At 43.1% G+C, this 21,542-nt stretch overlaps 2 protein-coding genes across 10 annotated transcripts; both read right to left on the bottom strand.

Moving 5' to 3' along the window:
- Positions 1-788: 788 nt before the first annotated feature.
- Positions 789-12,601, bottom strand: LOC133165846 (uncharacterized). The gene is made up of 36 exons (XM_061295739.1): positions 11,328-12,601; positions 10,580-10,634; positions 10,448-10,474; positions 10,309-10,374; positions 10,087-10,137; positions 9,608-9,688; positions 9,475-9,525; positions 9,358-9,405; positions 9,225-9,281; positions 8,870-8,938; positions 8,686-8,730; positions 8,453-8,605; positions 8,079-8,129; positions 7,861-7,977; positions 7,618-7,686; positions 7,484-7,546; positions 7,293-7,365; positions 6,676-6,752; positions 6,512-6,604; positions 6,016-6,075; positions 5,868-5,936; positions 5,724-5,792; positions 5,584-5,637; positions 5,086-5,139; positions 4,938-5,012; positions 4,807-4,878; positions 4,703-4,741; positions 4,538-4,585; positions 4,392-4,451; positions 4,246-4,329; positions 4,100-4,162; positions 3,919-3,975; positions 3,737-3,811; positions 3,505-3,544; positions 3,382-3,424; positions 789-3,301 (listed from the first exon to the last, which is right to left on the bottom strand). The coding sequence occupies exons 1-36, from the start codon at positions 11,432-11,434 to the stop codon at positions 1,570-1,572; spliced, it is 4,047 nt and encodes a 1,348-aa protein (XP_061151723.1). The 5' UTR covers positions 11,435-12,601; the 3' UTR covers positions 789-1,569.
- A 488-nt stretch (positions 12,602-13,089) lies between these two features.
- On the bottom strand, positions 13,090-21,497 carry LOC133166196 (dentin sialophosphoprotein-like). Of its 9 annotated transcripts, none has more exons than XM_061296244.1 (35): positions 21,271-21,496; positions 21,124-21,177; positions 20,472-20,531; positions 20,343-20,402; positions 20,187-20,254; positions 20,006-20,075; positions 19,860-19,931; positions 19,735-19,791; positions 19,526-19,597; positions 19,391-19,453; positions 19,262-19,318; positions 19,057-19,107; positions 18,924-18,995; positions 18,803-18,868; positions 18,653-18,718; positions 18,505-18,576; positions 18,223-18,342; positions 18,113-18,160; positions 17,970-18,044; positions 17,787-17,891; positions 17,664-17,717; positions 17,319-17,375; positions 17,158-17,235; positions 17,043-17,096; positions 16,873-16,950; positions 16,640-16,684; positions 16,496-16,570; positions 16,382-16,435; positions 16,221-16,325; positions 16,103-16,153; positions 15,961-15,996; positions 15,003-15,080; positions 14,880-14,919; positions 14,751-14,802; positions 13,090-14,663 (listed from the first exon to the last, which is right to left on the bottom strand). In XM_061296244.1, the coding sequence occupies exons 1-35, from the start codon at positions 21,271-21,273 to the stop codon at positions 13,706-13,708; spliced, it is 3,126 nt and encodes a 1,041-aa protein (XP_061152228.1). In that variant the 5' UTR covers positions 21,274-21,496; the 3' UTR covers positions 13,090-13,705. The 9 variants fall into 9 exon arrangements, with proteins under 9 accessions (XP_061152228.1, XP_061152227.1, XP_061152226.1 ...); XM_061296243.1 differs by having other exon boundaries at positions 20,472-20,537; XM_061296242.1 differs by having other exon boundaries at positions 20,006-20,062; positions 20,189-20,254; positions 20,472-20,555.
- Positions 21,498-21,542: the final 45 nt, after the last annotated feature.

Below are 21,542 nucleotides of genomic sequence, written 5' to 3' on the forward strand. Positions count from 1 at the left end.
GCTTAACGAGGGTCACTTGGGAAACATGTTGGAACGCGGCCCCGAGGACTAGAGCTTGACACCTGTGACCTTTGACCATGATATTTCCCTAATAAAGTGGCCTGTTATTAGGTACACTTGAAAATGGTGGTGTACCTAATGGAGTGTCTGTGTGATTCCCTCGTTAAGCGCACCTGCGGGAAAAGTTTTAGCCCCTGCAGAACGTGAAAGTGGCTAAAAGTTTTCACGCAGGTGCGCTTAACGAGGGTCACTTGGGAAACATATTGGAACGCGGCCCCTCAAGGACTGGAGGTCGACACCTGTGACCTTTGACCATGATATTTTCCTATTTCTGATTGGCTGTTTGATTTGTGACGTCATTTGGACACTCCATTAGGTACACCGCCATTTTTAGGTGTACTTAATCACAGGCCAGTTCATTAGGGAAAAATCATGGCCAAAGCTTAACTGAAAGTGAAAAGTGCCACACCCGCCCTCACCCCCACCTTCTGATTGGCTGGTTGATCTGTGACGTCACACAGACACTCCATTAGGTACACCATCATTTTCAAGTGGACCTAATAACAGGCCACTTTATTAGGGAAAAATCATGGCCAAAGCTTAACTGAAAGTGAAAAGTGCCACACCCGCCCTCACCCCCACCTTCTGATTGGCTGGTTGATCTGTGACGTCACACAGACACTCCATTAGGTATACCGCCACCTTCAGGTTCGTTCGCGAAGATTCATGAGTGATTGACAGACAGCCAGCGTTGCCGCTATGCCAGCCGACACACGGAATGCAGACAATGAAAGGTATGTATTTAATGAATTTACACTCTTCAAACTCATACAAGAGAAAATGTGTTACAATAGTTTATAAACCTCATCTACACATTGAATATAATTTAAAAGAGGAGAAAGTTTTTTACAACAGTTTAAAAACCTCTACACGTTAAAAAGACATCTGTGTCAATTTTGACACATCAAATAATTTATTTGTTCAGTAAGAAAACCAACACCAGTGAACTATACATTCAATTATTAAAATGTCAGTGACAAATTTAGTATGCTAAAACAATATAGTGTAACTATCCCAAAAAGATGAAAACAAATTGTGTTCACAACATTGGCTAAAGCACCGGGGCCTTCTTGCTCTGGTTTTAGAGCCCAAAATCTCAGTTTGGCTCCTCAAACCACTGGCTAGAATATGAGGAGCAAAAGACCAAGACCGTGCTTTAAACCTGGACCTATGTATGTCAAAAATCCAAATTTGATCACAAAGGTTGACGACTTGCTCCAGTCTAGCATTGGACTTTGTCCTTGAAAAAAAGATGAGCAAAACATCAAGGTCTGGCTCTAAATTCAGTCAGGACTTCATGACCACAAATACCTAGAGTAGATCTACAGTAGATACAACAGACCTAAATGACCTGGACAAGAGCTTCAGACGTTTGCTGTAATATACAGAATTATTTTCCACTGACTCCAAAAGGGAGGTGGACTCGGACTACTACTGAAACACCAAAGTCTTGCCTAGGGCTATGCTTTAAGGTCATGTGAGAGATTCTGCAAAAGAAGAGCGACCGATCTAAATATCTAAAGAGCCATCATCGGCCAGGACACTGGGATGCCGAGAACCTCGATGACTGTGTTTCTGCTCTCTGTCACTTGCTCTCCTCTTGTGATCACTTGCTCTCCTCTCGTGGTCAGTAGTCCCTGTCTTGTCACTTGCTCTTCTGTGACTCTCTGAGCTACTAGCTCCATGCTCTTCGTGGCCTGTCTGGAACTTCTTGCGGGCGCTCTCTATTCGGCTCATTTGGTTTTTGTCTTCCTCCGCCCTCCTCTGGCTGGCAGACGTCCTCTCGTCCATCCGGCTGGATTCTTGACTCCGGTGCGAGCCCCTTCGTTCATTGCTTCTACCGTGAGTGTCCCATCCATCACGACTTGCTGTGGTTTCTGTCCTCAAATCCTTTGCTTGAATGCCATCAGTCATTTTGCTTTGTCCACTGCTTCCTCTCTCCACTCTTCCTTCTGGATTCCCACTGTGACTTTGCTGATGTTGTGGCTTCCTTTTGGAGCACTCCATTTTGCCCAGCGATTCTTTCCCCTCATCTTCTCCGCCCTTGGTGTCCGTTCTTCCCGGCACGTCTTTCTCCTCAACTCGGTGGCTTCTCTCCCGTTGTTCTGTCTTTTTGCTGTCCTTCATTTTGGGCTTCTCCTCTAGTTTTTCTTTCTCCTGCTTCTCCTTCCAAGCTGCCATTCTGTTCTCTGTCTCCTTGTCGACTTTGTCCTTTTTTGTCATTTCTTCCTTGCTCTTCTTAGAATCCCCTTCCTTTGCTGTGATTTTGCCCTCTTCAATCTTTTTGTCCAGTTTTTCCTCCATGAGGTCCAGCTCTTGCTCCAGTTCTGCCAGCTTCTTTGGATCCGACTCCAAGTCGTCGTCGTCGTCGTCGTCCTCCACCTCCTCCTCCACCTCCTGGATCTCCTCGTACTCCTCCACTTCGATGCCGTCCATGGTCTTCTGCAGCTGCGTCTTGACCTTGTTGAGCTCCAGGAGACCGTCCTGTAGCTCCTTGCACACGTCCCTGATCTTGGATGCGAACTTGGTCTTGGCCCCTTTGCGCAGCTCATGGGAGTCCTTGGCGAGGAAGAAGACGTCAAGGGCCAGGAAGAGTGCCGACATGACCCCTGTGGTGACGCTAATGGCTTGGGCAGCCTTGGCCGCTCCGGCCCCTGCACCCAGCACCTGAACAGTGCTAATGAGCTTGTCGGTGTTTATCATGAGGGCCTTGCCAGCCCGGCCGCCTTCCTTCACCACATGTTTGATGTTGTGGTTCAAGGCCTTCTTAGCGGTGCTCTGCGTGTACTTCTCAAAGTCCCACTCCTGCAGAGTATCGATGCCCTCCTGCACAAATTCCATGCACTCGCGAATGTCTTTAATCTGCGCCTGGTAGTCCTGGATCATCTTCTCCACCTTCTTGCGGTCCATGTTGGAGTGGACCGCGTCTGTGATGTTGGCCGTGGCCGAGGTGATGCTGCCCGCCGTGGCCACGCCGATGCCCACCGCCGTGACGATGATGGAGGCGCCAAAGGTGAACGGCGCCAGGATGAGCCCCGTGATGGTGGTCAGGCTGCCGGCCACGCTGGCCACGCCTCCGCCGACGGCGGCCGATATGGTCTTTTTGTGGAAGTAGTCGGCGGCGTCGGCCAGTGCCAGCAGCTCAAGGATGCAGTGTTGCAAGGATGCCCCCCGCTGATTGAAAAGGCGCACAAAGAGTCGAGCTGCCATGTAGACACGGTCGGCCGCCTCCTCCATTGCCCTGCACGCACGCACGCACGGACCGACGTAAAGGAATGTTTCAATCATTAGGTACGCCGACATTACAAAGCGTGTGCATACATTTCCTCCTCATCTTCTTGGAAATTGTTCCACTCGGCCCAACCTGTAGAGACAGGAAGTCAAGACCAACCACGTGAGACTGGGAAAAGCTTTCAGATCAAACGTGTCAGTCGTTGCACTTGCCTTCAACATTTTTCCACCAGTCCATCAGGCCGTCATTCTCCTGCAAGAAAAAAAGCAACAACGTGACACTCAACTTTGACCTCATGTGATGAGGTTAAAAGGTTGAATTCAACTCATGAGAACAATCACATTCAAATAAAGCTTATCAATGTCTAAGGTTGAATTCAACTCATGAGAATAATCACATTCAAATAAAGCTTATAAATGAAAACATGCAATTCAACCGACACACCTCCTCAGAGTCCAGAGGGTTTCCTTCGGTTGGGTACGCTGCCATTTCCACTGGCTGGACCTCCACTGTGCTCTGCTGAAAGATTTACGTACACTATGCTTATTAGCTGCACACAGCCTACCAAGCTTACCAAAGATCTCGCTCGGTTCATAGCATTAAGGAGGAGGAAAGAAGCAACTAACCTGTGCTGGGACCATCTCCTCCATCTCCATGCTCTCCTCAATGATGGGTATCTTTTCCTGGGCCGCAAGAAGAAAAGTCAAAAGTCCATCAGTTTGGGCTGTATGGCCCCCTGGCAAATGCATCATCCCACAATTCATTTTGGAGACTTCTTGGTGGCATTGCTATGACATTTGGTGTTACCTGCGATGATGTGTTGCGTTTTGTCATCCTGGGAAGAGTCGTCTTGACTCTGAAAGATACAACCTGGAGGATGGACCAGAGTGACATGACGCTCAAGTGAGAGAAGACATTTTGTGCTTTGCTATTTGGCAAAACAAAAGGCTCACTCGTCGTTTCTTCTTGATGGTCCTCCTTCGTCTCAGTCCGCCACCCGAGGGTGGCGCCGAGTCCTCCTTGTTGTCTTCGTTGTCCTGCTAGCATTACCAGCATATTAGTGCTAGTTAACCCCATGGGACTTTGAAAAGAGCCTAACCTGTTTGTCAGCAGTTTTGGGCGTTCTCTTGAAGATGCCGGCAAAGCCTCCTTTTTTCTCCTGCTCGACATAAACACACAGTCGTCGTATCTAATGTACACAAGTGCCAATCATCCCTCAAGGCATACAGTGTATTGAATACTCACCTTAGCAGTTGCGGTGCCTGATAGTTCGTCTCCTGACAAGTCATCCATCTATTTAAAAAAAACATCACATTTATTTATTTATTATTTCATTTGTATTGAGTTTGTTACAAGTTTCATTTATTAGTGGCCTGGAGGGAGGGACCGATTTTTGTTCTGTCATCTCACCTTGGCACTTTCATCCAGATTGTCATCACTAAGAGGATCCTGGAAGCAGAAGAGGATTTTGGTCATTTTCTGGTAAATAAACCAACATCATCTGACAACGTTACCTTGATAGCGATGGAGCGTGGCGCCGGTTTGGGTGACTTTCTGAACATTCCTGCCAAAACTCCCGTCTTTTCCTGTAAAGCAAATATTGGGTCAGGTAGGAAAAAACACACAGAGTCTGACATCCGTCAACCTTTGGTCCCGTTTCTTCTGTCAAGTTTTCATTGCTGTCGGATAAGAGCTTCTTCTTGTCATCACCGTTTGACTCCTGCGTAGCAAAAATAATAGCCACAACATATAAAAATAACAACAGCAAAAATAATCATCATCTGGAGTGTCACCTCGTCAGCTGCTTTTGGAGCTTTCTTGAACATACCACTGAAAATACTTTTTTCCTGAAATAAAAAAAGACAAAAAATACTTATTTTGAATCCAAATCTTATAACAACAATGGAAATATAAATACAGAAATAGCCTGTGTGTTAAAATTCTTTAAAAGAAAAGAAATCTACATACAATTAAATAATCATTAAACACTTGAAAAAATGATGGCAAATTCAATAGTTTAACTTAATGTGATTTGATGTCATTTCAAATGTTAAAATAAAAACCAAGAGGCGAAGGTTAAAAGAAGGACATTCACTTTTAAATGAATACAACCCTAATTAAAAAAAAAAAAAGTAGTTGCAAAAAATGATGTCCAGTAATAAACACAATCAACATCAATCTTGAAAAACTTTCCAATAAGTAAATGAAACAAAAATGAAGGGTCAAAAACGTACAAATACGTTTGTACAGTAAAACATAACTGTTGTGTGTCAATAAAATGAAGATATTACCTTGACAGTGGTGCTTTCTGCTAAATTGTCATTACTTGATGACTTCTCCTTGTCCTGGAATCAAAAGTGCGTGTTCGTAAGAGGAAAAAAAAAACCTAGACCCTTTGTTGAGTGTCCTTATGGTTGTGAGTGTTGGTAACCTCATCCAGCAGGTTGTCGTTGCTATAGGATCTTTTGAAGATGCCCGCCAGGCCTCCTCCTTTTTTCCCCTAAAGGCATGTTTTGTTTTTTGTTTTTGGGTCAAACAACGAGAGATCAAAAATAACAAGTAGACTTTTTGAAACCTTGCGGATATTCTCGCTCAAGTTCTCAGTGCTTCCGGATGGCGTCACTTCACTCTTGACCTCCGCTTCCTGAGATAGTTCAGATCGTATTTTTGATCAAAGGCTTACAAACAAGAATTGTTGAGATGGAGGGGGGGGGGGGAGGCACCTTATCGCCCTCTGCAGGCTTCTGAGGCTTCCTGAACATGTTGCTGAAAAGGTTTTTATCCTGAAAGAACATGAATAAACACAATCAAATATTTATACACAACAAAAAAAATTAGACTAAATCCAACAAACTGACATTTAAATTAAGCACAACGTACATACCTGTACAATATATACAACAAAAATGAGTTGAGGTTAAAATGAGTCAAATAAACAAAATCAAATTAAAAACATACATGCACAGTAGAGTAAAACAAAAAAGTGCATTCTTCATACACAACAACTATTGCAGTAATCTTCTTGAATGATTAAAATTTGTCAAATAAATAATTTTAAATGACAATAAAGATGAAATAGATTTTTCTTTTTAAATCATTCAAATGAGCAACAATTCATCATGCACATACAAAAAGTAGGCTTTCAAAGTAGGGTTAGGGTTTTCACGCATAGAGGCACAAGGCCATCAATTGTTCAAAGTAAAATATTTGGTTTCTTACCTTGGCAACGCTCTTCTCGGCCGCATTGTCCCCACCCACTGCCGTTGTGGTCGCCTGTCCCTTGTCCTCCTTTTCATTGTCCTCCTCACCGTCCTGAAAGCAGGACATGAAATTGACTCAAGTATGAAAATCGAATTTGTTAAAAAAAAAAAAAAAACACTCACCGGTGAGGCGTCTCTCTCTCTCCTTTGGGGGTCTTTTTTTGGAAGACGCCAAAGAGCCCTCGATCTTTGTCCTGACCCTGCGACCCGCCCCCAAAAAAACACACCGTCTTGACAATAGCCGCAAACACACACACACACACACGATATGGAAATGTTCCATTGCGTACTGGTTTGCCCTCAGCTAAATCGTCGTCGCTGGCTGTCAACTTTTTATCCACGCTCTCACCCTGCAAGTGACAAGAACAGAGCCTGGTTCAGTGACACAGAAACGCAATAAAAAGTTCAATAACACTTCTTGAATTGAGTACAGTCAATCATAATAATAGCTCAAATTGTTCAACCAGAATAACGTCTTCATTCGAGTCTTCATGATCATCGAAGCAATTTTTCACTATGAGGAGTTCAAATTAAAGGATGAAAACATTGCATCCAAAATGTCATTGAATTGTTTACCTGGTCAGGCTGAGCCGCTTTGGTAGCCTTCTTAAAAAATCCACCAAATCGTCCTGCTTTTTCCTGAAAGACATTTGTCAGCATCACCTATACATGAAACAACCTTAATATTATATTAATAAAATAGAAGTAACACAAGAGAGAATTTGTATTATGTTATAAACAGGGGGGGATCACCTTATTGTCTGACAGACTGTCTGTGCTGCCCGACAGATCATCGCGGGGCTCTTTGGAATCCTATGAGCAAAAATACAATTGACTCAATTGGAATGAACCCTGAGCAACCAAACTAATGTCATTAGTACAGGATCCGTGGACTGGAGATCTTTCAAGAGAATATTTTGAAGTGGCTGACCTGCTTGGGTGCCACCTCTTTGGGGGTCTTTCGGAGGATTGCGCTGAAAAATCCTCCTTTTTCCTGCCACGCAATTTTACACACTTGTTGGTGACATCTTCAATGATGGTGACGCTCTTGCAAGAGCACCTTACCTCGGAGGCCTTCTGGGACAGATCGTCGCTGCTGTCTGACAGGTCGTCACGGGGACCAGGCTGCTCCTCCTGAACGGAAAAGAAAAGGCATTGACAGCACTTCACATTTTCCACATTTTGTTACGTTACAGTCGTTAGTCCTTTGGTGTTTATGCCAGTCGCCGGCTTGAATCACAAAGAACTCGCTCGTTAGCTAGCGTCACTCGTACGTCAAGACACCACGGTATTCGGAAGAAGTTTGACCTCATCCATCTGAGTCTCTTCTGGAGGTTTCTTCTTGAACACCCCGTTGAAAATTCCAGCGTAAGATTGTTTCTCGTCTTCTTCACTCTCCTCTGAATCGCCGTCCATTTTGCCCACCTACGTAGCTCACCCAAAAAATAGAAAGGAAATGGAAGGGATGACGATGATCAATACAACAATACTGAGAAACGCAGCAAAAGACGATCGACAGGAGTTACCGTCACCAAAGGAGCTTTCCGGAACATTCCAGCAAATCGCCCCCCAAAGTCCTGAAAAAGAAAATGGATCATATTTTATTTAACACACTTTTTTAAATAATGAAATTATAATTAAATACTTTTTATAAAAATATGAATTGAATACAAAATAATTTAATGAAAAATATATGTATTATTATTACAAGAATGCATTGTAAGTAATAACAGACAAAATAAAAGATACAAAAAAAAAAAAATCGATAAACATACATAAATTCAGTGAATCATGTTATCCCGGTAAAAATAGGAAAACTTTATGAAAGAAAATAGAAAGAATAGGTCTTGTCTTACAATGATGACAAGCAGATTTTATCATCCTCATCCTCATGTCTTACTTGTTTGGATTCGGCACTTTTGTCCTGTTTGACTTTGTCACTGGCCATCCGTTCTTTTTCCTGAGACGCTTCCTCCTTGTTGGAATCGAGAAGTGCCTCGCCGCCGCCACTGCCACCGCTGCCGCCGCCACTGCCGCCGCCGCCGCCGCCAACCTTCAAGGAAGACAAATGTCAACATTTGCGCACATTATGATTATGATGAAAACCATCATCGCCCGGGCTGCATCTCCTACTTTGGGTGTGGACTTGAGGTGCTTCATCATGCCCTTCAGGACGCCCTGCCGAGCCAAGATTCACATGCTGTCATGTTTCACACGCTCAAGTACATATTTTATTATTTACAATAAGAGTGAAGGTAATTCTGAAAACTAGATAGTACCTACACGCACGCACACAAGGACGGACAGTGCTAAATACCGGTTTGGCGGATGCGCCGTGTTTTTCCGGAGTGTCGTCACCTCTGTCCTGGTCGTCAGTCAAATGACTCTGAAGCAAACACAACGGTGTGAGTCACAAAAACTGGTTTTGTCGTTGTGTGTTGAAGACGTGAGCACGCTCCTATAAACCCGTTTAGCCAGAGAACCCATCCAACCTTGTCCATCCTTTGTCTCCGCTTCTTACACAATCTTACACGTAGTGTTAGTATAGCAAGTGTTGTGAGATGTTGATTTGACAAATCCTCAAATGAATTTCAGTTGCCCATCCCCGATAAAAGGTGAACCTGTGAGCGCTATTAGTACGTATTAGAAGCATTGTTAGCATTAGCACCCACATTGCTTACAATGAATGACGCTTTTTTGTCTTTCAGGCTTTTTCGCAACTTGGTTGTCTGCATTTGAGGAAAATGAATGATGTTTAAAATCAATCAATCGATCAAAATGTAATCTAACCAGGGAGTGACAAACCTTTTTGATGTCAGAGGCCGCATCTGATTGCACGCTTTTGACAGAAATCTGAAGAAAGAAGCGGATCAAGTATTCATGTTGCCCGCCAACAGCGAGATGGCGTCACGAGAGGCCTACTTGCTTGTCGTCACTGTTGCCTTGACTGTGTCTTGTTGTCTGGTTCCTCTCCTGAGTGGTGCAAAAAAAAACAACAACCTAAATTCATATTTTAAATTCACTTTTGGTTTATTTTGACAGTACTGCACTTCACCTGCTTTGCTTGTCTAGGTAGGGGCACAGGAGTTTCTGTTTTGTTCTCCTTCGTCTCCCTTTGTGTCACGTTTCTCTGGCCCTGAAAATCACGTCCAAATCATGAAACGACTTGTCACTGAAACGATCATGTTTTTTGTGTTTTCAATCTCCAAAGTAATACCTAATGGTTTGAAATATATTATATGAATTTCTAAAATGACACAGTGTAAATAACTTTAAAAAATATTGACTTTTTTATTGATGACAAAAAAAGTTCTTTTTAATCAATTTCCCAGAGAATAAACATATATAAATTCCTTCTAAGATTTAAACAAAATAACAATCACCTTACCTCAAAAATGACACAGTGTAAATAACTTTAAAAAATATTGACCTTTTTATTGAAGATGACAAAAAAAGTTCTTTTTAATCAATTTCCCAGAGAATAAACATATATAAATTCCTTCTAAGATTTAAACAAAATAACAATCACCTTACCTCACCATCCACGGCTAATCTTTTCGAATGATACTGCGTTTGGCTCAGTTCCTGCACACACACAAAAAAATATAAAAAACGATTGAATCACAGTCCAGTCATGCACAATCTGCATTTTCTCACTTGTTACAAGAACCAGGTGCCCCCTTTGAAAAAGAAAGAAAAGACTCAATGCACATTTTGAAACATATTTGACAGAAAAAAATATTAATTTGTACACACGCTGTGCTTTGGTCGCGGAGGCACCACAGGGATGGGCTTGTCCGACTTCTCTGCATCCTTTGGAGGCTGTAAACAAAAAGTCGGGTTTTTTACACCTCAGCAAACAATCGGTTACTGGGCAGGCGGGCGGATGAAGTACCTCGGGAGGCCAGGGAGGCAGTTTGCTCTGTGAAGGCAACAAAGAATATTGTATTATTAGAAATATTACTCAGGAGTGCGATTTTTTCTTTTTAATACGGTTATTATTTCTTAATGTTTCTATGTATCTCACGGGCTTGGTTTTCTTTTTTGCTTCAGGCTTCATCACGCACGGCTCCATCTGAGTTCCATAAAGTGACAAAAGACAGAAGATTCATCACCATGGTACCAAGACAGCTTCCACGTGTGTGAAATGATTATTGATGAGCACATTTGGACTTTTTCATTTGAAATGACCTCAATTATAAATGTAGGCCATAGTGTTAAGGCCAGTCAAGAATGCACGCTACTGAGAAAAAGGTACAGTACTAATCCGTCAAACGGAAAGAATTGGAATTGTTTAAAAAGTTTGCTCATTAACCACTAGGAGGCAGTAAAACACAGTTACACTACCCACCAACACAGAGGAAGAGTATCACATCTAGGCTACAATAACGTTTGTTTTTCGAGACAACAAATGCAACAAAAACGAGACGTTGCTATTTATTTTGTTATCCCTTAGCCTACATTGTAATCATTCCAAATGTACGTTTCAGACTTTGGAGACACCCGGAAGTGCTTTTAATGACAATTTAATTGTGAAAATACACACTTCCTGTCTAGTTGACTATGAAAACACACATTTCCCTAATTATCACCTGCTGAAAGTGAGGCTCCTACAAGAGAGGAAAAAGAAAAGGGACATGTTTCATGATTGAAATGAAAGATAGACACACCGCTCACATTGGAAGACAGCAGCTGGACAAACAAAATCACAAACTATCATTTCCAAGCAGCTGATATGTTATTTGTGTGCAGTTCATGTCGTTACTTTGTCTCACCTCGTTGCTGCTGTTCCTCCCTCCGTCCGTCGATGGCACCTACATAGGGGCAAGTGAATGCCTCCGAAGTTTCCCAAAGTGTTCACCACACCCCGCCCGCAACGCATCTCCAGCTGCGGAGGCGTTCACGAGCTCCGAAATTTCGAACTTCACCACAGCCATCCGCGTCGTGAGACAATCATAGATTCTTTTTGTGGGTTGATTTCCCAAAATGTGAGGAGTAGTGAAGAATAAATAAATGACCAATAACACATTTTAATGAAACATTTCACAATTATCAAAACAAATTGGTTTTATGATTTTGGACATAGAAAACTAAATATTTGATTCCAGTGCTCCTCAAACTTTTTACACCAAGTATGACTGTAAAGAAATGTCATGTGTGTTTAATGGTACGTCTTTTCAAATAAAATAAAAAAAATTATAATAATAGATCTAAAAAGATCTTAGCATTTGTTGTCCAACATTACATGAATTAAATGTATTTCATATACATTTACAATTAATTGTATCCGTTTTGTTTTGTTTCTCCAACTGGGCAAAACAGATTTGTTTTCCTTTACATGTCTTAATGCTCCTCTCAATGTTTGACTTTCTAAATCTAATCTTTTGTGCATGTTCCTGCTTGTTAGCGTCTCTCATGCCTCCCCAAAGATCTTGTATTGCATTAAGATGCCACTGTTCATGTGTGCTACACTCAAGTTCTTTATACACTCCATTCATAACAATCCTACCAATCATCCATCCACTCCCAAAAGGGTCAAGGGTGAGCTGCGATATCATCTCAGCTCACTTGGGCAAAGAGGCAAGATACACCTTGTACTTGCCAATCACAGGGGACAAAAACATTCTCGATCAGACCACATGACAAAGTGGAAGAAAAGCACAAGCAGCGGAGATCATGAAAAGCCCACGCAGGAAGGCCTGAGCCCGTATTCAAACTTGGACGAGGTCATTGTGCCGACAAGAACAATAGTCATATAATGATATAACTGCCAGTGATGACAATTAGCAACCTAAAGCACACACGCCCCACCTCGCCTTGCTTTGTTTACATCCATGCAGATGAAGCAAGGCATGCACAACTGCAATCCACATCATATGTCAGTCAGCATGATCAAAGTCACCATTTTACCTGCCGACCATGTCTCGAAACCTTTTGTTTTGTTTCCTTTGTGCGTGACTCACCTGGGAGGAGATGGAGGAGAAGGAGGGAGGGGCAAGGCCTAACTCACCTGTGTTTGGGTCCCAGCAGGTTTGACTCAGCAGTTTCAACCTCACATCTGACACACACAAAAAAGAAAAAGGGTTGGCAATCTTGGCTAAATCAAAGAAGGGTTAACAAATTTTTATGCTTAAACACCAGCTCAGTGGCCTTGTGGTATGAGTGTCCGCCCTGAGGTCGTGGGTTCGATCCCCGTCCGAGTCATAACAAAAGAAATTATCATTACAGATCCTTTGTGTGTTTAGGGTTATTTTCATCCTTTTAACCACTGTTGTTTTAATGTTTAATGTTTCTTTATGACCCCAACAAAAATGAATAAGATTATAGTCAATTTAATTTGATTACATTGATTAAAAAAATACATCCATAATCATATTTGTCTAATAAAAACTAATATAATTTGTGTTATTAATAAATGCACATTTATGTGTTGACTTAAAAAACACTCAACTGATTTTTTCTTTTGATGAGTTCATGTTTTTTTTTTTTTTTAAAGATAAATGTTATATTGCCCATACCTCAGATATCCTTTTAACCTGTTTGCCGTATGCATAGCATACAAAACAATCAGGCCTTCATGGGAATCTTTTTTTTTTTTTTTTATTGCACAGATTACCGACCGGTACAGCCACTTTTCCTTCTATCACCTCCTACACAAAACATACATTGCACATCCTACATCCACCCACAATAAATACAAAAGTTAAATAAAAAAAAAAAAAAAAGCATGAATTTATCCAGTGAACAGGTTAGCGTTAAAAGCATTCGCATTGTTGCAAGAGGCACTCTGGTGTCCAAATATGACAACATTGTTGCAAAACTATATATTAAAACATTTTTATATATTTCATTCCGAGACGGTTGACTAACGTTAGCTAGCTAGTATCGTGGAATTTAGTACAATAAAAGGCACAAGAGTTAAAAAAAAATGACTAAAACATGTTTTGTTCATTGGAAAATCCTCCCGCTGCATGAGGAGTAAAATCCAGAGGCATCAATTCCCTAAAGTGATTTGTTCAACAATTTTGAAGTCTGCTTTTGCTAGCCAAAAAACAAATTTCACCTCAAAAATATCAGAATGCTCATCAATCTGGTTTGTATTTCAGACTAGATTTTGGTTATCATTTTTGCACTTGGCATCGTTTTTCCAATGTCACACGTACTCCCTGTTGTCGAGGTCTTTCTTGATGGCTTTCTTAATGCGGTCGATCTCGTCTTCTTCCGAGCTGTCGTCGTCGTAAGCCCCTTTCGTCTTCTCAGCCGAAGCGTCGTCCTCTCGCTGGTTTTGGTCCTGGGGCGCGGTGGTGCACTGCAGCTCCTCTCGGATGCTGTTGAGCTCCACCAGGCCTTCGTGCAACTGCGTAGCCACCTCGCGTATTTTGCCGGCAAACTCAGACTTGGCCCCCTTCTTGAGCTCCTTGGAGTCCTTGGCCACAAAGTAGATGTCCATCCCCACAAAGAGACCCGTGAGGACACCGGTGGCCATGCTGGCAATCTGAACAGCGCGGGCCGCTGTGCTGCCCGCCACGTTGGCGATCTGCACCACACGCATGATCTCGTTGGCGTTAACAAGGATGGCTTTGCCCGCCATGGCGCCGTCCTCGTAGAAGCTGCTGCTGAGCACGGGGAATTCGCGGTTGTAGGCGTTGTTCTTCATCTTGATGAGGTCGAAGCGCCGCAGGTTCTCGATTCCCTGCTTGATGAACTTGAGGCACTTGTTGAGGTCCGCCATCTTCTCTTGGTAGTCCTGCACAATCTTCTCGACTTTCCTGCGGTCCATGGAGTTGTTGACCTGGTTGGAGATGCTGGCGCCGGCCGAAGTGAGGCCGCCCGCCGTGGCCACGCCCAGCCCCACGGCCGTCACGATCAGAGAGGTGCCGAAGGTGACGGGCGCCAGGGCCAGGCCGGCGATGGTGGCCACGCCGCCGATGGCGCTGGTGGAGCCGCCGGTAATCTGGGCAATCTTGGTGTTCTTGTTGAATTTATCCAGGCCGTCGGCCATGTCGTTCAGGTTGATGACGTGCTGCCACAGGCTCTCGGCGCGATCCGAGAACAGCTTGTTGAACACCCGGATGCCCTTCTGAACCTTCTCCGCCGTCACCGCAAACGCCCTGACCGTAGTAGTTGCAAGTTTACACAGAGCAATAGGAAAAGAAATATCTATGAAGAGACTTGGAATGTCTATCCCCGACACTTACTTAGCTTCTTCTTTATCGGTCATGTCGTCCTCCTGAGGCGTGTCCTCCCAAGCTGAGGAAGATGATCATATTTGAACAACAGCGTCCTTTTCAATGCTGTCGTGCAGGCACAATTTTTGACCAACTTACACTCCACATTGTTCCACCACTCCATAAGACCATCCATGTCCTGGAAGATGAACCCAGAAAAAAAGGTTGTCTTGATTATGGCCAGTTCACGCGATCTTGTCATGGAAATGCAAACGGACCTACCTGTCTGTCTTCAGGCGGCGATGGATCAATGCGCAATTCCTCCAGCCGTTCAAACAAACCTCTGTTTCCACCCTCGTTCTGGAACACAAGCAATGCCAAGTAGTTTTTTTTTCTTCCATGATTGTAACATTCATTACTTCAACAATTAGAAAGTGGAAATTTCCCTGCATTTGGTGACAAAAGGACTCCTAAAAAAACCCTGACAATATAGGTATCAAATAAAAACAAAATAAAGACTATGCGTACGAATGAATAAGTCCTCAAACATAAAAATGAAAACTACATTGAGTTCCATTAAAACAAAAACGAATGACATCACAATAAAATAAACTTCAATGAGCACAAAATCAAGGCATCAATTCGATTCAAACAAATAAATCAAACTGAATTTGATAAAAATGTGAAATTGATGAAAGAAAAAAAAGTTAAAGTAAACAGAAATGCAATTAGACAAAATAAAAGTGAATAAATAAAAAAATATATATCCAAATATGTATTGTATATATATAATAAATACATTCCATTTTAACCAAATAAAAAGTGTCAAATGTGTCAAAGCAGTTCCAACCAAACTGAATGTGTTTTACAGTAAAAGAACAATATTTGATCATAGCAGAAGCGCGTCATAGAAGAAGTGGCGTCTCGGTAAAGGGAAGCGGACAAACAAGTCAGGACACATTGTGGCAGCCTCATCTCCCCTTACATGCCTTCATGCAGCGCCTTTTGTCTTGGAATGCAAGGGAGGAGCAAAAAGTGGGGAAAAAAACAAAACAAAGAACAGATGTTGGGAGGGTGTCAGGTGACCTAAACGGCTCTTTCTCGTAACAAAGATGACAGACAACGTGACATGGTGTGGGAAGAAAGCCCTAACAGCGTGAAAAGAATTGCGTGTCCAAAGAAAATTGTGTGGAACAAAAAAAAAACCCTCATTGAAACCAAATTGAAATAAAATGTGTACCTCAGCCTCTTCTTCGCGTCTCTGTGTCATTTTGTTCTGCAACACACGAAAACCAATCTTGTCATTATACGGTCAAAATAAATCTCCAGTCAAACACACGGGCGATAATAAACACTGGAGCTAATAAAAGCGGGACAATTACCTTGACTCGAGGCATGAAGGGATTGTGGCGTTTCGGTTTCTTCACTTTGACCTGAAAAGCAAAAACAAGTGAAACAAGGCAAATGATTCATCATGAGAGTCAGCTACCCCAAAAAAACCTCTTCTGGTTTGTTGGTGCCGTCCTCTTCCTTTGGATTCTCTTTGGACTTTTCTTCTGCTTCTCCCGCTGCTTGGTCTTTCAGCACTTCATCGTAGCTTGGAGGCTGTTGTCACGTGAGAAGTGTCAAAGGTTGCCAACACATTGGTAACATTCACGTACCTTGGCGGCAGCACGTGGAGTGAACGGGTTGTAGCGCTTTGGTTTCTTCTTGGCCTGGGAAAGCCACAGTGAGATACCCTCAAAAACCATCTGCTCATAACATTAACACCTCACCTCCTCCGGGGTCACCTCATTCCCCTGGCCGCCGCCGCCGTCTTCTCCTTTCAGAAACTCCTCATCTGATTGGCTCTGCGGGATAATGACCTCGTTAATAGGCATCTACGTATTCAAGTCGCCTTCAAGCTCCATGATGAGAACCTGATTCTGGTTTTCCACTGTGTTGGTTGCTTTGCTCCTGAGCTCCTGATAGACAAAGAAGAAGCAGGTCAAGCATTGTGTGTTTTAAACAAAACAAAAAAAACGAGCATTTTCATTTTTACTGTACTTCATTACAGAAAATGTTTTCTGAATTTGAGGAATTTTTGAACACCGTGCTAAATGACCTTCAGGTCAATTTCAAAATCCTTCACAAACATAGAGGCTTTTCCTACCTCCACGGAAGGCTTGCGTGGAGGAACTTTGGGAGCTTCCTTATCTGCCCTCCCCTGGGACGCCATGACCTTGTCGTCCTGCGGTAGGCAAAGTACAAGCTATTTGTTGCCCCAAAGCCCAAAGCATAAAAACTTGGCGGTAAGCAAGCCACAGAAAATTCAGTAAGTACCTTAGCGTCTTCAAATGCTTTGGCCTGGGCTTTGACAGGAACCTGTGTCTTCTCCTGTCAATGTGTGACAAAGTCAAGGCGGCCGTGTCGGCAAGAGTGACAAATGGAAACAAACCTCTCGGGGAGGTCCGTGCGGAAGTGGCGGCGTTTCACTTCTCTGCTTTCTCTCCCTGTCGACGGCGCTATTTTGGAGCTAGCCAGGGTGAAACACAGGAAGGATTTAAAGAGAGAGGACGTGCGTGTGTTGTCACTGATCACGCGTAATAATGCCAGTACTTTTTGTTTCCCCTCCACTTGCTGGTCAGTTTCTTCGAGCGTCTCTTCCACGTCTTTCTGTGCAAAGAAGGAAAGTCAAGTATAAGATCAACTTTTGTAGTGAAAACTTGATTGAAAAGTCATAGCGTTTTTAAAGAGTCCTCAAATTGACCTAGAACATAATCGACCTTGTTTCAAAAGTAGACAGAAAGCCAGAGCTGGCCTAGAAACTCAGTAGTCAGTGTTGTGTTAAAGACCAAAACATCTCCAAATGGTCTTAAAACAGTCACCGTTGCGAGAAACCACAGCCCCGCGCCCAGCACCGTCCGTCACCATCAAGCTCGGCAAAAACAAACGACAAGTTACTTTATTGGCAGACTTGAATGGATTCAGTTTCGACACGGCTCCCATCATGGCGTTCTGAGGGAGGCGACGACATGTTAAGATGGATGTCGCGGACGACTATCAACGGCAGGAACATTTCAATACCTGTTTGTGGCCGGCGACGGGTGTGTCATCGTCACTGGAGTCACTTTCCTTGTCCTTTTCAGATCGGAACGGATTCAGTTTGTTCATGGCACCGGCCAGCTTACTCTGATCAAAGACAAACGAATGTTTAAAACAAACATGAATGAGAAGGTTCAGGCAACGAAATCCACAAACACGGAGAACCTGTTTATGGTTAGTCTGGTTCTCGCTGGTGTCTGACGTCTCCTCAGTAACATCAGCATCGGAGTTGTCCTTCTCCTAAACAAACGCAGATTTTCACATGAGTTGAGCTTTTCATTGAAAACGCCGCAAATGGACAAACGCACCGTTTTGTCATAGTTGAAGGCGTTCTTCATCATGGCGCTGAAGCCGTTCTGAAGGCACACACATCAAAGTCGAAGTGTTCACCAAAAATGTTCACCAATTGATTGATTACCTGCTTGACTTTGGGCTTCTCCATCAGGTGTTCTTTGGAACCTAGCGACTTTTCCTTCCACGTCTTCTCGGCGAGACTGTCGCTGCTGGAGGACAGCTTGCCGGGTGCTGTCAAGTCCTCCTAAAACACAAGAGCGGAGGATCACGGCTCATGTGAAGTTCGCAAGCTGGGCCGGGATTGGTCAGTACCTAAGCGATTTTAAAATTGCCTTTTAACACAGTCATGCTAAAACAAATGGAAAGAAAGTTGAAGTTCAACAATATAAGTTAAAAGATGTTCCACCTGAGACTGTGTTCTGGTTGCAGAAGTGTGTTTGGGCTTTTTGAACATGCCGCTAAAGAGTCCTCCTTTCTCCTGCAAAAACAACAGGAAATGAATGCTGGGGTTGTTGTCACGGCAACGCAAAGCCTTGAGGTTGAGCGCCGCTGACCTTAGTCCCACCCTCAAAGAGGTTTTCACTGCTGGCCGACAGCTCGCTGGATTGAGACAAATCATCCTGGACCAGTCCATAAATTGCAAAGTCAAATGATACACTCACCTAAAACGCTTTAAAAAAAAAAATGGCTCAACTGCTGCTCACCTGAGACTTTTCTTTGACCAGTTTTGGTGATTTTTTAAACATGCCGCTAAACATTCCAGCTGACTCCTGAGAAACAGCACGTTAGCTATTGATATGAACATGAGAGGAAAGTAACGCTCACCTTGGAATTGTTGTTGTTGACCACCAGATTATTGCCGCTTTCAGACCGCTCGTTGTTTTCAGACAAATCATCCTGGAAAAGAAGCAGATGGTTGTAGGACGATGACGTCATAGGAGAGGGCTGTGGGAATCACCTGAGATTGTGTTCTTTTTTTAAACATCCCGCTGAACATTCCGCTGCTCTCCTACGGGGAAGGGGGAAAAAAACACATTGTGCTCAAAAAGTCAAATAATACTGTATTTATATATATTTTAGAATTGATTACAGTGTTGACTTCAAAGTCATAGACGGTCCTGAAATTGAAAACATTTTGATGGTGACAACAAATACTCACGCACCTTGGTGTTATCATTCACATTGTTCTGTTTGGCGGACAGGTCAATGTCGAGAAGATCCTAAAAGAACAAAACGTAATTTGACTTGACTTGACTTGCACGTATAGGCGTCGTCTTAGTATGTTGCGTCACCTGTGAGGGTCTGCGTGCATGTCCCCGTTTCGGAGTTTTTTTCAGCATCGCGCCAGATTGGTCCTGCGGAAGACGAGCGGCGTTAGTATCAGAGGCTCACTGGTGTGCGTTAACTGTATAAGTGCGCTCGCTCACCTTGCCCTGCTTGCTTTTATCGAAGATGCCATTGCTGGCTGAATGCTCGGGATTGTGTTGCGAGACCCCTGCCTAAACAAAATACGACACAAAAATGTCTAGGCAAAATTCTAAAACACATTCAGCACTGGACAAAAAGTCAGTCTACAGTCTTACAACAATAATCAAACAATTTCTATATCGTGGAAAGGTGACATTCAATTCTTCACCTTGGCGTTGTCGTTCACATCGTTATTGCTGGCGGACAGGTCGATGTCAAGAAGATCCTAAGCAAACAAAAGATATTTTTCAACTCTTTCCATCCATGCGCAAGTGCCATCTTTGTATCGTGTACCTGCGAGGGCCTGCGTGCGTGTCCTCGTTTGGGAGTTTTTTTCAGTATTCCGCTCATCATGCCAGACTTGTCCTGCGTAGGACAAATGAGTTTAGCATCAGAGGCTAACGATATAGTTTGAGCTAACGATACAAATGTGGGCTCACCTTGGATGGCTTGCTGTCATCTAAGCTGCCGTTGCTGGCAGAAAGCTCCGGAATGTGCTGTGAGAGAGCCACCAAAGCAATATGAAACAGCGCAAACAAAGCAATATGAAGCTTGTCTCACTTAGTCTCGAGGTTTACTTGAAGTTCAGAAAGTAGCAAGTAGGTGGAAGATCTACAACAAACCTCTTGTGGCTCTTTGGACAATTTCGGCTGCTTCTTGAACATGCCCTTAAAAATGCCGCCTTTGTCCTGGAATCATGATTTTAAAAAAAGCCAATTATTTGGGTGTCTTCATTAGCACTGCATACTAATGCAACAATAGAAATCAGGATGTGACCTTGTTGTCGTTCAGACTGTCGTTACTCTTTGACAGTTCGCTGCTGACTGACAGGTTGTCCTGTGTTGTAAACATTCAAATGGTAAGCTTGCAAGGTTGCTTACTACTGGCATTATTGTCATGCGGCACCTGCGCTTCAGACGATTTGGACGATCTCTTGAACATGCCGCCGAACAATGCTGCTTTTTGCTGAAACTCAAGACGACCAAAATGCTGATTGGTTGCAGATGCCCGTTCAAAAGTTGGCAAAGAAAGTGTCATTGTTAATCAGCATGAGGAGTATATTGTGTATGTGTGTATCTTTTTTTTTCAAATGTTTGCAGACTCCACACCCTTGGTAAAAAGAGATTAAGTGCTGCTGTTTTGGTTAACAGCACACAAATGACATAGCAGTTAATTTGAAGGTCCACACGTGACCAATAGCAGCTACAAATGCCATTGTACTTATTGCCCATTTTATTTTTCTTTGGGGGGGGGTTGTCATTTATATATTTTAAATGGACATAATAACCAAATCACTATCTCAGTATGTATATATATATATATATATATATATATAGTGATACCATGAGTAATGTACGGAATGTAAATGTTTCACAAAATGCCTATTTAAAAAAATCAAAAAAAATCATGACAGCACATTTTGAAGATATCCGTGCCCTCAACACAATCTAGAAAATAAAAGTTTGACAACGAAGGAAGCAGATTGTTGTCAATGTTCTACTATGGTCAACATGATCATTGTCATAAAACATAAACTGTTGCCAACTTTTGTACTCACTGTGACGTCTCCTTCATCGCACTCCAAGTCCAGATCAAGGTCGCCGTATCGATTCTGTTCAAACACGTTCAACATATCAAACGATTTGACAACAACATAAATGTGTGTATATATAGCAAAGGTGATCTCTCTCTCTCTGTCGCTCACCATTTTGGGTCTGTATTAGCTTCGGTCTCTCTCCGGAGCAAACTCGTGAAGATTCTCCGCGTCCTTTCCCCCGGTTCTTTCCGTGAAGGACTTTTCCGGGCTTTCGACCTGAACAGTTCCGCCCACCCCTGCTCATTTGGCATTGCCTCTTTCACCCAGTTCCTTGTGACGACTTTCATGCAAAAACAATGTTCCAGAACCCCGACGGACCAGTTCCACGAGTCTTGTGGATGAGGAGGGCGTGGCCTGACTCACCTGGCAACAGGATAACT

The sequence above is a fragment of the Syngnathus typhle genome, linkage group LG13 (genome assembly GCF_033458585.1).
Source record: "Syngnathus typhle isolate RoL2023-S1 ecotype Sweden linkage group LG13, RoL_Styp_1.0, whole genome shotgun sequence".
Classification (NCBI taxonomy): domain Eukaryota; kingdom Metazoa; phylum Chordata; class Actinopteri; order Syngnathiformes; family Syngnathidae; genus Syngnathus; species Syngnathus typhle.

Excerpts from the sequence above, each read along its gene's own strand:
- LOC133165846 (XM_061295739.1), bottom strand. The coding sequence starts at position 11,434 with ATGCGTTGCGGGCGGGGTGTGGTGAACACTTTGGGAAACTTCGGAGGC. Across the intron at positions 7,687-7,860 it reads AAGAGACTCAGATGGATGAG|GAGGAGCAGCCTGGTCCCCG; the intron begins GTCAAACTTCTT and ends TTTTCCGTTCAG. Across the intron at positions 4,879-4,937 it reads CAGAAGAAACGGGACCAAAG|GAAAAGACGGGAGTTTTGGC; the intron begins GTTGACGGATGT and ends TTTGCTTTACAG.
- LOC133166196 (XM_061296241.1), bottom strand. Across the intron at positions 20,076-20,186 it reads TCCAAAGAGCCACAAGAGGT|GGCTCTCTCACAGCACATTC; the intron begins TTGTTGTAGATC and ends TATTGCTTTGGT. Across the intron at positions 16,436-16,495 it reads ATGAGGTGACCCCGGAGGAG|GCCAAGAAGAAACCAAAGCG; the intron begins GTGAGGTGTTAA and ends TGGCTTTCCCAG.